Source organism: Neovison vison, chromosome 4, assembly GCF_020171115.1.
Source record: "Neovison vison isolate M4711 chromosome 4, ASM_NN_V1, whole genome shotgun sequence".
NCBI lineage: Eukaryota > Metazoa > Chordata > Mammalia > Carnivora > Mustelidae > Neogale > Neogale vison.
The window spans coordinates 194,998,766-195,012,801 of NC_058094.1; the positions used below are offsets into that span (position 1 = coordinate 194,998,766).

The 14,036-nt window shown below is 36.7% G+C and overlaps 1 protein-coding gene across 1 annotated transcript in view; it reads right to left on the minus strand.

The window, feature by feature from the left end:
• The window catches only part of BMT2 (base methyltransferase of 25S rRNA 2 homolog), a 104,389-nt gene that overhangs the window by 63,053 nt on the left and 27,300 nt on the right, over positions 1-14,036 (minus strand). The window contains exon 3 of the mRNA XM_044246405.1: positions 3,202-3,372. Within this exon, the coding sequence (XP_044102340.1) occupies positions 3,202-3,372 (171 nt within the window). The remainder of the gene's footprint in view (positions 1-3,201; positions 3,373-14,036) is intronic.

The window sequence follows — 14,036 nt, forward strand, 5'->3', positions numbered from 1 at the left end:
GAAGGCAGCGGCTCAACCCACTGAGCCATCCAGGTGCCCGCATCGGGCTCTCTGCTCAGCGGGGAGCCTGCTTCCTCCTCTCTCTCTCTGCCTGCCTCTCTGCCTACTTGTGATCTCTCTCTCTGTCAAATAAATAAATAAAATCTTAAAAAAAAAAAAAAATCTTTAAGAAAGAGGACATGTTATTCTTTCAACCGCCAGAAAGTAAGAGCAAGCATGTACCACTAGGGGAATTTAAACAGTTCTATATGACTAGAATAAAGGCTGCAAAAATGGCAAAAGCAGGAGGAATAATGTTTACATACACGTGTTGGGTCCAGATGGTATATGAAGGAGTCCAGACTTTTTAGAATGAAGAAAATCTAAGCCTAGCCAGGTTTGATAACTTGTTTCAATGTTTAATTTCAATACTAAGTAACTCTTGACCCACAACAATCATATTTGGAAACTTTCTTTCAAATACTTAAACCTAACTAATTTTTCTCCTTTAAACTAAACTGGAGGGGCAGCTGGGTGGCACGGTCAATTAAGCAGCAGATTCTTGGTTTCTGCTCGGGTGATAATCTCAGGGTTTCAAGATCAAGCCCCATCTCAGGCTCTGCACTCAACATGGGGTCTGCTTCAGATTCTCTTTTCTTGATTCTGGCAGGGTAGAAGTGCAAATCCACTCCTTAAGAAACTCCTTGAGTTTTATACTCAAACAAAGGCAAACAATTGTTCATAAACAATGAATTATTTATTCATTCAAACAAGCTGATCCTAAGTTAAGAACAGTAGGATCTATTTGCCTAAAGCTACTCTTATCACCCCCACCCCTTGGTTAGTTGATATAGAAATTCTTCAAGGACAGGGATGGTGATGAAAGTCAACAGCTTCACTGCTGGAAGGGGCTAACTTGATTTGAAGCAAAGGGTCAAAAACCCACACAGGGCATTATCAGTAAAAGTAGAAAACAAACAGAAAGTCAGCAGCTATGCTAGTCTGAGGTTGCAACTTTAGTTGGGCTGAGCTACGTGCAGACTGGAGAATTAGTAAAAAATTTAACTAGAAAGTCCTGAAAATGAGAAAGGCATATAGGGGCTGCATAAGGTCTCCACATAGCCTTGAATGATCTGGAGACTAAGTGAACATGCACAGGAGCTCCAAGAGGGTCTGGTGAAAAGTATATGGTTAGGGAGTCTGGAAAACTGCCTAAGTTTTTAAAGCACTCCCTAATCAACACACACCCACTCGTAGAGGGCAGAAGCCTATCTGGCTTGAGATATTCGGGTAGAACCTGTGCTATCAATGACCACTATACTATGCAGAGGAAACAAGCCTAAAAAGTAAAAATGACAATACCATACAAGCTTTAAAGAAGGCAGATCCCACAGATTAAGCCCTAGCCCTAGCAAATTACTAAAAAACCACTACCACCATCCTACTTTGGGGAAAAACCCCAAATGAGTTTCCACAATGTATTATCAAAAATACATTGGGTGACTTTTAACAAATTATGAGACATACAAACAAAAACAGGAAAGTGTGGTGCATACCCAGGAAAAATAGTAAATAAAAAAATTACTCTGAGTAAGCTCAAATGTTGAATTTAACAAAGACTTCAAATTAACTATTATAAAAATGTTCCAAGAATTAAAAGAAAACATGTTTAGAGAAGTAAGGAAAAATATGACAGTGATACAAGTAAGGTAATCTCAACAGTAAAATACTATAAAAAAGAACCACATAGAAATTCAAGGGTTGATATTTTCTAGATGTACCTGTCTTTGATAGCAGTGTAACGATATTTTTATATTGTCATTTTAAAAATATTCAAGAATGTTCATAACACTCTGAGTTACAGGATGTTCAGTAAGTCACTATGCTTTGTAAGCTCTGTAGTAACCTTTGAAAAAAGGTAAAAAAAGATGCCTTAATCCTTTCCTACTGAACTAATCAAATGCATTCAATTAGTTTTCAAATGAAACTGCTTACAACTGATTAGAGAGTATTGTCAACATGGTGTAAAATCAAAGTAGCCAGAGGTAACACTATGTTCGATATCTATAAAATTAAATTGTTAAAAAGCTAATTCATTTTATTTTCATGGTTAGCTTTCAGTGTCAAGAATGTTTCTAGAATTATTCAAGTGTAGCATTTTCAAGAGATTAATAAAGTATTATTTCATACTACAATTCTGGTACTAAGGTATATAAATAATTTTAATACTACTATTCGTTAGATTGTAATACTTATGTGCTTATATATATAAATATAGAACAAAATACTATTCACCCATAAAAAAGAATGAAATCCTGCCATTTTTAACAACATGGACAGATCTTCAGGCCATTATGCTAAGTGAATTAAGTCAGAGAAAGACAATCTAAGACAAATACTTATATATGGAATCTAAGAGAAACTAAACTCATAGAAACAGATGTAACCGTGGTTACTAGAGGGGGTGATAAGGGCTGGAGTAGAGAAATTGGGTGAAAGATACAAACTTTCAGTTATATGTAAGTTAAAGGGATGAACGGTATACCATGACAACTATAGTTAACACTACATTGTATATTTCAAAGTTGCTAAAAGAATGGATCTTAAAAGTTATCACAAGAAAAAAAATTATAACTGTGAGGTGATGGACAGTAACCAAACTTGTAATCATTTTACAATATTTACATATATCAAGTCATGTTGTATACCTTAAACTTACACAATATTTTATCTCAATAAAACTGGAAAATATCCAATTACTTACTAAATAAGTAAAATTTGTGCCTACGCATACATATATTACTAGTAGGCAGATTTTCCTATTAACAATAAAACAATGGCAATTGGCTCTATTAATAATCTTCCATTATTCCTTGTGATTTTTTAATTAGTGGATACTGACTTTAAATTAAACACAGTTTAAAATGGATTTTGTTATTTTGATTCTTTGATTCCCATAAGAGTGATTACATTTAAGAAATTATTCTTTTTCTTTTTTCCTGAATATAATCTATTAAAGAACCACTAGTTTTCCAGATATCCCTTAAAATTTATGCTAGTTTTTTACCTAGTAATATTACAAATATGTATTTTCAGCCTAATCTATTATCAGGGGAGCAAGCAAACAGCCCACTACTTATGGTAAATCATTACACTATTTTACATTATTTATACAGCTATCCAGGATGACGTTAATAACTGGAGTAGAAAAAGTATACTTACTCAGTTATAAATTCAGGGTTTGTAAAGCTGAGGTTGGTTAAATGACCTTCAAGTTTAGAAGACTCGTGTGTATTTAAGGCTGGAGTGGTCTTAGTGGCGAGTACAGCTCTTTTTTCATCTTTTTCAAGTGCTTTTCTCTTCCCACCATTTTGGAAATATTCTCTGCATACACTACAAGGCAAAATGAAATTATATTTTAAAACACTAAAGATAAATATAAAACAAAGTGGGAAAACATTAGCCTTTATTAATCAAAACGAGAAATTTCAATTATAAATTCTTACTTTGAAAATGTCACATAGATGGGCACCTGGGTGGCTCAGTGGGTTAAAGCCTCTGCCTTTGGCTTAGGTCCTGATCCCAGGATGCTGGGATCGAGCCCCACATCAGCCCCACATGGGGCTCTCTGCTCAGCAGGGAGCCTGCTTCCCTCCCTCTCTCTGCCTACTTATGATCTCTCTCTCTCTGTCAAATACATAAATTTAAAAAAAAGAAAGAAAGAAAATGTCACATAGAGGTTAAGTTTGAGCACCTATAGCACTTTTAACTACCATACAACAAAGTATAATCATAGATTATATTTAATAAATAAAGAGTATGTTGGAGCGCCTGGGATGCACAGTTGGTTTGCATCTGATTTGGTTTCAGCTCAGGTGGTTATCTCAGGGTTATGAGATTGATCATGAGATCTCCATGTTCAGCAGAGTCTGCTTTGGATTCTATCCCTCTGTCTCTCCCATTTGTGTGCTCTCTCATTTAGAAAAAAAAAAAAAGTATGTTTTCAAGGGTACTGATGTGTCTGTATGTTTTGCTGAACTGTATTCTTAACTAAAACTTAAGTTCCTCCAGAAAAGCTTAGATAGCTCTGCTATTCAGTGAGAGCATACAAAAAGAATAGTCATTACAGTTAATTCTGAGCTAGCTTTGCTGGTGACAGACAGATACCCTAATAGTTGTTTCTTAGATCCCTGTTGGTTTATGAAAACAAAGTCAGGATGTCAACATATTAAGAATCATTAATCTTATTTGCTGTGAGAGAAGGGAACAAAAATCTAGTTCAGGTAAAAATGGTACTGTCATTACAGGTAAACATTCAGAGAACAAAAGTTTGAATTTAAGAGTGGTTTCTGTAACACCTAGAAATTATTCTTAACCATCAACAAGAGATCATTCCTGCTTGTCCCAATTCTTTCACTATTAAAATGAAGCATTTTTGAAGCTGTATCATTTTAAGATCATACAGTTTAGAACACATCAGGTTGCTATCCAGAATCAGAAACTGATGACTTACATTGATGAGGGAGCACGGGGCTGGCTGAAGACCAAACAAAAGCTGGCGCCTTGCACCCCCCTCTCCATCCGCTCCCTGTCTGTCATTTGTGTAGCATCCCTCAGGCAGCCCTGACTGCCATGAACAATAAGCAAATAGTTAACTTGCAGAGCTCACAATCCTGCTAGACAGGAGTCTCCCTTGGCTTACAAACGTCCTAAATCTCAGTAACAAAGACGATTGATAGCAGGATTGTGACATCCCACCAAAAAGTCTCCCAGCTATCTTAAAGTTAATAGCTGGTCTAAAGACTACATTGATCAAGCCTATCAAGCTGCAAGGGCAAGGCCTCAGGTAGGCCTCTGACATCCTGGCACCTTGTAGGCCCTCTTTAGCATATGAAAACTCCGTTGAAACCTCTCTTCCCCTCACCTTCCCCCAACTGCAGGGTACATAACCTGCCATCCCTCACAACCGGGGGTGGCTGCATCTCTGCCTGCCCACGGGTCCTGTCCCCGTGCTTTAATAAACCACCATTTTGCACCAAAGATGTCTCAAGAATTCTTTCTTGGTCATCGGCTCTGGACCTCAGCCCACCGAACCTCACCTAGGATCTAGAACTTCATCAACATAACCTTATAAACAATTTTCTTCATACCTAATACAATTTTAGAGTGAATATAGTAGGGTACCATGCCTGGGTATGTAATAGGACAACAAACATGAATCACAGAATCAAATCAAATATTTATTAGCTATTAAAGAAAGGAATCTTAAGGTAAAACAGACTAATCTAGCTCTGGCCCTTGAGTTTACACTGTGATAGGAAATACACATGTGAAAACAACTGATATAATTATCAAAGCTACTTAAAATGCAGGAGAATGGAATCTTAAAAATTTTTCTTTTTAGATCTTTAAAACACATTATTAGTACATAGAGATCATATTTGAACAAAGCTAGACTATTTTTCTCCACAGACACTGCTTGGTGAATTTCTAGAAATATATGGCAAAAGAAGAATTGAAGCATTAACTTAAAACTGGTTTCTGCAAGCAGAACTATGGTCTAATGCCCACCTCTCCTCCTAAAGGATGCTATTCGTTCAACTTTAGTTTTTTTAGTAACTACTATGAAGACTTTTTAGAAAAAAAAAAAAAAGACTTCTTTAATTTTTCCTATGTAGACTTAGTTTTAATTCTTATATACAGGAGTTAAAACCCATTCCATAAATCAAATATTTATTAAATATTAAGAACAGAGAGCTCCCATGTGCCAGGCACATCTGTGATGTGAAAACAAATTGAAGAAGTCACTGCTGTCCCCAAGGAGTTCAGAGTAATGATGACAATTATACAACAATAAAGAAAACAAAATTGATAAAGACAAAATACAATTGATAGACAACCCAATCAGTAATATACGCTGACTTTAAAAATATGAGTAGGAATAAATCAGGCAAGGAAGAATGTTAGTTTAGGGGTAAGTGATTTCCTGGCTGAGAGAATAGCATGAATATAAGCACAGAAAATAAAAGCTTCGTGGATCCTGCAGAGACGGACACCCATTCAAGGTACGTGAAATGTAAAGTGCCCAGTAGAAAACGGATGGATAGACTCGCAAGTAAAAATGCCCTGAGGCCAACACAAATATAGCAGGGAAAGGTAACTAGTTGATACTGGAGTAATAAGCAAGCCTCAAATCCGGCAAGATTCAAAGGCTAATTTAAAGATGTAGACTTCAGACATCTAATTTAATGACAGAAAGCAGTTCACAGATTTCCTGGGGTGGGGCTAAAACTGCAAAAGTGCTGAATGGAGCTTTTTAATGTGATGTAAATACAGTGGTGGTGATGGTTACAGAAGTGTAAAAATTGTCCATATCCACTGAATTGTATGCTAAAATCGGTGCCATTTTGTTGTATATAATTAAACCTCAGTAAAATTGATAAAAAAAAAATGTAGCCTTTACAACCTTAGAATGAATACTAAAAACAATGCCTCTCCAATATGTAACATTTCACTAAGGCATGAAACACAAGAGTAAAGAGCTTGCTTACCTTTCTATTGGGTAGCACCATATACAACTACTGATATTCAAGAATTCTTGAATTACAAAAATAGAAATTTTACATGGTTTAACATCATAGTTATCTAGAAACTTCGTAGCAAAATACTTACAGAGCTGGAATTCCAGATTCTCATAAAATATCAGCCATCTAAATTCCAATCTCCCTATACACTTTCCAAAGAATATATAGATATTTCAGTGTAGCAATAAAAGCATATACAGTTCATGCCTATGGCATAACTGGGAACCAGAATAGCACTTCATTTTAGATGTAAATGGAAAATAAAAACCAGAGGCCAACTGAACTGGCTTTGGAGTCCCCCAAAGTACAGTCAGATGATGACTCTATAAAAAGAGGGTAAGATATCATGGGGTCTTAAAAGTGGCAAAAAAACAGATTAACACCAGTAAGATATACTATCCAAGAGAGGGGTCCAACTCTGAGTCGGAAATTTTAAGAAAAGATTTGGGACATTGTGAACTAGAGCATTAGCCACTGGAAGGTCAAGAGGACATCATACACAGACATACACAAAAAGTATATGTCACCAAAAAGAAGAGCCTTGAAAAAATTGCTTCCAGGAAAGAAAAGAGGCACCTTGAAAAAAGGAGGTATCTCTGGAGACTTGATGATAAACGAAAAAAATGAAGCAATTAAGGATAATGAGATGTTATAATCTACACATAGTAAGAAAATCATACGTCAGACCAAAAAAGAGGACAATATTTATTAAGGGAACCATACTCTTGTATTTGTGGCAAACAAGCAAGGTTCTTTGGATTTAAAGAACAGAGTAATCCACACAAACTCCTATCTACCTACCTGCCCAATGAACCCAGAAACCAGAAAAGGTTCTATTAGAGGGAAAGAGAAAAATAATCAAAACTTTTCAGTGAATGAAAATTCTCAAAAACACAGAGCCAAAAACAGCCATAAAAGAGAAAATTACACATAATTTAGTAAGCAACTGCAGATATGAAAGAACATTTCAAATGTGAAATAAAACTGAGAGCAAAAAGGAATAAATAATGGAAAGATATTCCATAAATATGAATAGGAAGATACAATACAGTCACAACAGCAGTCCTTCCCAAATTGATCTACAAATTCAATACAATCCCAATCAAAATCACAGCAAATTATTTTGTGGATACCAACAAACCAATTTTAAAGTTTATATGGAGAGGTAAAAGACCCAGAATAGCCAATACAATATTGAAGGACTGACCACTATCTGACTTCCTATAACTTACTAGAAAGTTACAGTGATCAGAAGAGTGTGGTGTTGGTAAAAGAATGGAACAAAAGAGCAAAGCAATACAATGGGGGTAAAGACAGTCTTTTCACCAAATGTTGCTGGAATGACAACTAAATACCAAAAAATGAACCTAAACATAGACATTACACCCTTCACAACAATTTATTCAAAATGGATCACAGTAAAACACAAACCTATAAACTCTTAAAGGGTTTTATAAATTTCCTAGGAGAAAATCTGGGTGACCCGGGCTTGGCAATGACTTTTCTGATATAACACCAAAGTCAAGATGCATGAAAGAAAGAACTGAGAATTAGACTTCATTAGAATTAAAAACTGCTCTGCAGAAGAGAATGAGAGAATAAGAAAAGAATGAGAACACAAGCCACAGACTGAGAGAAAATCCCTGCAAAGGCATAGCTGATGAAGGACTCCTATCTGAAATATACTAAGAACTCTTAAAACTTAATAATAAGAAAATAAACAAACAAACAAAAAAACCCCAACCCTGAACAGATACCTTACCACAAGCATAACAAATAGCATGGAGGATAAAGGGAGATGGAGAGGAGAAGGGAGTTGAGGGAAATTGGAAGGGGAGGTGAACTATAAGAGACTAAGAAAAACAATCTGAAGGTTTTGAAGGGGCAGGGGGTGGGAGGTTGGGGGAACCAGGTGGTGGGTATTGGAGAGGGCACGAATTGCATGGAGCACTGGTGTGGTGCAAAAATAATGAATACTGTTACGCTGGAAAAAATAAATAAATTAAAAAACAAAAAAAGATACCTTACCACAGAAGATATACAGGTAGGAAATAAGCATATGAAAAGATGATCCAGGTCATATGTCATTAGGGAAATGCAAATTAAAACTGCAATATACTACTATACCCAAATAGCATAGACAAAATCCTGAACATTAAAACCACCAACTGCTGGGGTGCCTGGGTGGCTCAGTGGGTTAAGCCTCTGCCTTCGGCTCAGGTCATGATCTCTGGGTCCTGGGATCGAGCCCCGCATTGGGCTCTCTACTCAGTGGGGAGTCTGCTTCCTCCTCTCTCTCTGCCTGCTTCTGCCTACTTGTGACCTCTCTCTGTCAAATAAGTAAAGAAAATCTTTAAAAAAACAAACGAACAAAACACCAACTGCTGATAAAGATGTGGGGCAACAAGAACTCTTATTCGTTACTAGTGGGAATACAAAGTGAAAAACTAAACACATTTTTACCATACAATACAGCAATCACACTCCTTGATATTTGCCCCCCCCCCAAAATGAAAACTCACTTCCACACAAAAACCTGCAGATTGATGTTTACAGCAATTTTATTCATAACTGCCAAAACTTGGAAGCAATCAAGATGTCCTTTAGTAGATGAATAAAGAAAGAACTTGTGGTATAGCAAAACAATGGATTATTACTTAGTGCTAAAAAGAAATGAGCTATTGAGCCATGAAAAGATAATGAAGAACCTTAAATGCACATTATTAAGTGAAGATGTCAATATGAAAAGGCTATATATTGTGATTCCAACTTTTTGACATTCCAAAATGCAGAACTATGGAAAGAGTTAAAAACATCTGTGGTTGTCAGGAGTATGGGGAAAGAAGGGATATGCAGATAAAGTAGAGAGGATTTTTAGGGCAGTGAAAATATTCTGTGTGATACTATACTGGTGAATACTTATCATTATACATTTGTCAAAACCCACAGAATATACAACACCAAAAGCAAACCCTAATGTAAACAAACTATGGACTCCGGGTGATAATGATATGTCAATGTGGTTCATCAATTACAATAAATGTACTACTATAGTGTACCACTATGTTGATAGTGGAGGATATTGTGCATATGTGTGGGTTGGGTGTACATGGGAATTGTGCTTTCTGCTCAATATTGCTGTGACCCTAAAATTGCACTAAAAAATAAAGTTTACTTGAAAGGAAAAAACCCTCAGTTCAGAACAGATCTCACATGCCCCCTGATGTAATACACTGAGGACACAATACCACCTATGTGATATTCCTGCTAATATGCTTAAATCTAATCACAAAAAAACAACCATACAAATCCAAACTGAGAGTCTGTAAAATTTGTAAAATTTTATAAAAGAAAAAGAAAAAAAAGGAGATTCCACATATGAGGGAAATCAAATGGTATTGTTTTTCTCTGACTTATTTTGCTTAACAAGAGAACAAACAGAGTTACTGGAGGGAAGGTGAGTAGAGGGTTGGGCTAAATGGGTGATGGGTGGGGTGCCTGGATGGGCTCAGTTGGTTAAGGGGGTGGGCTCCCTGCTTAATGGGGAGTCTGCTTTTCTCTTGCTGACCCTTATCCCACTCATGCTTGCTTTCTCTCTCTCTCAAATAAATAAAATCTAAAAAAAGGGGGGGCACCTAAGTGATCACTCCATTAAGTGGTTGACTCTTGATTGCTGCTCAGTCCTGGGATCAAGCCCAGTGCACCTGGAAGTTGGCTTTAGGATTCTCTCTGCTCCTCCCCCAGCTCACACACACATTCTCTCTCAAATAAATAAATAAATCTTTATGGGGTGCTTGGGTGGCTCAGTTGGTTAAGCATCTGCCTTTGACTCAGGTCATGATCTTGGGAGTCCTGGGATTGAGCCCTGCGTCAGGCTCTCTGCTCAGTGGACTCTCCCTCTGTGTACTCACTCTCCCTCTGTGTACTCACTCTCACTCTTGCTCTTTTTCAAGTAAATAAATAAAATCTTTACAAATTTTTTAAATAAATAAATCTCTAAAAAATGACTATAATCTTAATAAATAAATAAAATGGGTGATGGGCATTAAGGAGGGCATCTGTTGTGAGGAGCACAGGGCATTAAATTTAAGTGATGAATCACTAATTCTACTCCTGAAACTAATATTACACTATATGTTAACTAACTAGAATTTAAATAAAAACTTGAAACAAAGAGAGAGAGAGAGAGAGAGAAAGAAAGAGAAAGAGAGAAAGCTAAAGAATTTACCTCAACTAAGTGCAATGACACAATTTAAAGTATTAGGAATGAAAGTCTTCTGATTTCTGCAACTGACTCCCAAACAGTTCAGCAGAGAATGAAGGAGAAAAGAGGAGAGGGTAGGGAGTACATGGAAAGAAGACAGAAAATAAGACTAAAGCAGAGAAACATTGTTTTCAGAAGCTGAAGGAAAGAAGGTGTGAGTCAAGGATTTTTATCTAGCTAAGCTGTGCAATTTGTAACAAAACTATAGAAAGATAGCTTTTGGTATGTAAGAACTCAGGGAACATCATAGTTGCAAGCTGTTCTTAAAGGATTTACTGGAAGATGAATTTCATCCATGAGATGATTGAGAAATGTTAATGAAGAGACTGGTAATGAATAAAAACAGGAAACTTTATAATGGTGAAGGCCACAATTTCCAAAGAAAATGCAATAGTTATGAATATTTATGTGCCATTTATCATAGCAGCCATCTTCACAAAGCAGAAACTCCATGAGATGCATGGAGAAAATAGACACAACTAACAATAGGGAACTTTAAGACACAATTCAATCAACTGAATGAATATTAGGCAAGAGCAGAAAAGCCAGAAGGAGCAGAATAAAGTTTATCTTATTAACATAACAAACTTTGCTCTCTAATACAAAGTATAGCTTCTTTTTGAGTGCACACTGAATATTCATAAAAATTACCATACATATGTATTATGTCATGAAGAAAACCACAGTAAGAGTCACAGAAAAAAAATAAAACGGATGAAATCATCCAATCATAATGCAATAAAAGCAGAACAAAATAAAACAAAAAGTCCTTCACCTATAAATTTAAATCCATTAATATAATTCACTGCATTCATAAATTTAAAGAGACTCATATTCATCTCCACAGATGCTGAAAGGACATTCAGCAAATTCAACACCTATTCCTAATAAAAACATCAGGTGGTGGGTATTATAGAGGGCACGGCTTGCATGGAGCACTGGGTGTGGTGAAAAAATAATAATGTTTTTCTGAAAATAAATAAATTGGAAAAAACAAAAAACAAAACAAACAAACAAACAAAACACTCAGTAAAATAGGCAATGGTGAATACTTCCTAACCGTAAAATTATACATACATATCAGCCAAAAAGCCAGTAATGTTTTTAATGGCGACACACCAAACACATGATTGCTAAATTAATAATGCAAAAGTATGCAACAGACAACAGAAAAAAGCATTGGTCAAAAGAACTAGAGAGAAAGAGAAGAGGAGTCAAAATGGCAGAGGAGTAGCAGACTGAGACGACATCAGGTCACAGGAGTTCAGCTAGATAGTTATCAAACCATTCTGAACACCTACAAACCCAACAGGAGATCAACGAGAAGAGCAACAATTCTAGAAACAGAAAATCGACCACTTTCTGAAAGGTAGACCTTGCGGAGAAGCCAATCCAAAGCTACAGGAAGAGAGACCACGGGCATGGGGCTGGCTCCCAGCAAGCGGTGGAGAAATGGAGCACAAAATCTGAACTGTTATGTCTGCTCCACTGAGGGACATCGCTCCAGAGTGGGGGTGGAGCCCTCATGGGGACAGTGTGGTTTCAGGTCCCGTGGGGTCACAGAAGGATGGGGGTGTCTTGAGTGTAGCAGAGCTCACAGGTATCAGAGCAGAGAAACCGACTACTGAGTGATGAGCTCTCTCAGCTTGGGGTTACCATAAACAGCACAGTTGAGCAGGAACACCACAAGTGTCCCATCTGGGGAGATTCACCTTCCTTCTCTGGAGGCAAGAAGCTGCTGGGTTTGGAGACTCCAAATGGGCTGTGTGTCAGAGATAGAAACGCTCGGTCACAGGCCGGGTGAACTTGGAGCGTGGCCAGAGACCAGGGAGATGGGAGTGATTTACCACCTTTCTCCAAAGGCACAAGGAGGAGTGGGGCCCCGAGCTCTCTGCTCCTCCAGGCCAGAGATTGGGAGGCTGCCATTTTCATTCCCATCCTCCAGAGCTCTATGAAAACCATTCAGGTAACAAAGGTTCCCGAGAGCGAACCTGAGCAAATTAATTAGCCCGCTCCCTGGCAAGGGCTGTGCAATTCTGCCTTGGGCAAAGACATTTCAAATTCACTGCAACAGGCACCTCCCCCAGAAGATGAGCAAGAACAGCCAGCCATGACCAAGCTCACTGACCAAGGAGAACAGAGGAATTTCAGAGGAGGAGAAAGAAAAGCATGGAATTCATGGCTTTTTCCCCATGATTCTTTAGTCTTGCAAAGTTAATTAAATTTCTTTAATTTTATTTTTTCCTTATTCTAATTTTTTTTAACTTTTCCTCTTTCCTTTTTTAACATTCTTAACTAGTTTATCTTAACAATACCTTTTTTTTTAAAAAAAATATTTTTATAAACCTTCATTATCATAAAAATATTTTACCCTTCATTGTATCTAACTTTATTTTTTGTATACATAGAGGGCTTTTTCTTATAAAAAAAACCTTTGGGATACAATTTCTTCCAACAGATCAAAATATACCCTAAATCTACCAAAGGGCTTTGTTCTAGTCTCCAGCCCGAGCAAATTCTCTCCACTTTCTTTTTCTTTTTCCAACCAACTTATCTTACCAATTCCTTTCTCAGAATTTATTTTTATCTTCATCTTTACAGTCATATTCCATCCCTTCATCATGTTTACTCTTATTTTGGTATATATCACGTTTTTCTTTCTTTAAAATGTTGGGAGGTAGTTTCTTCCAAGAGACCAAAATAAACCCCAAATCAAGTGGCTGGCTCAGTTCTACTAACCAGTCTAACATAAATGTATGTATGTATGTATGTATGTGTATATATGTATTATATATATGTACATACATTATACATATATTATATATATATGTATGCATTTTTAAATTTTTTAAAATTACTTTTTAACTCCTTTTTTCTCCCCCCAATTTGGGATCTCATCTGATTTCGTTAGCGTACATTTCTCTGGGGTCTTTGCCACCCTTTCAGTATTTTATTCTCTCATTCATATATTCTTATCTGGATTAAATGACAATGCGGAAAAACTCACCACAAAATAAAGAACAATAGGAAGTACTGAAGGCTAGGGACCTAATCAATATGGACATTAAGAATATGTCAGAACTACAGTTCAGAATGACGATTCTCAAGGTGCTAACTGGGCTCGAAAAAGGCATGGAATATATTAGAGAAACCCTGTCTGGAGAAATAAAAGCCCTTTCTGGAGAAATAAAAAAACTAAAATCTAACCA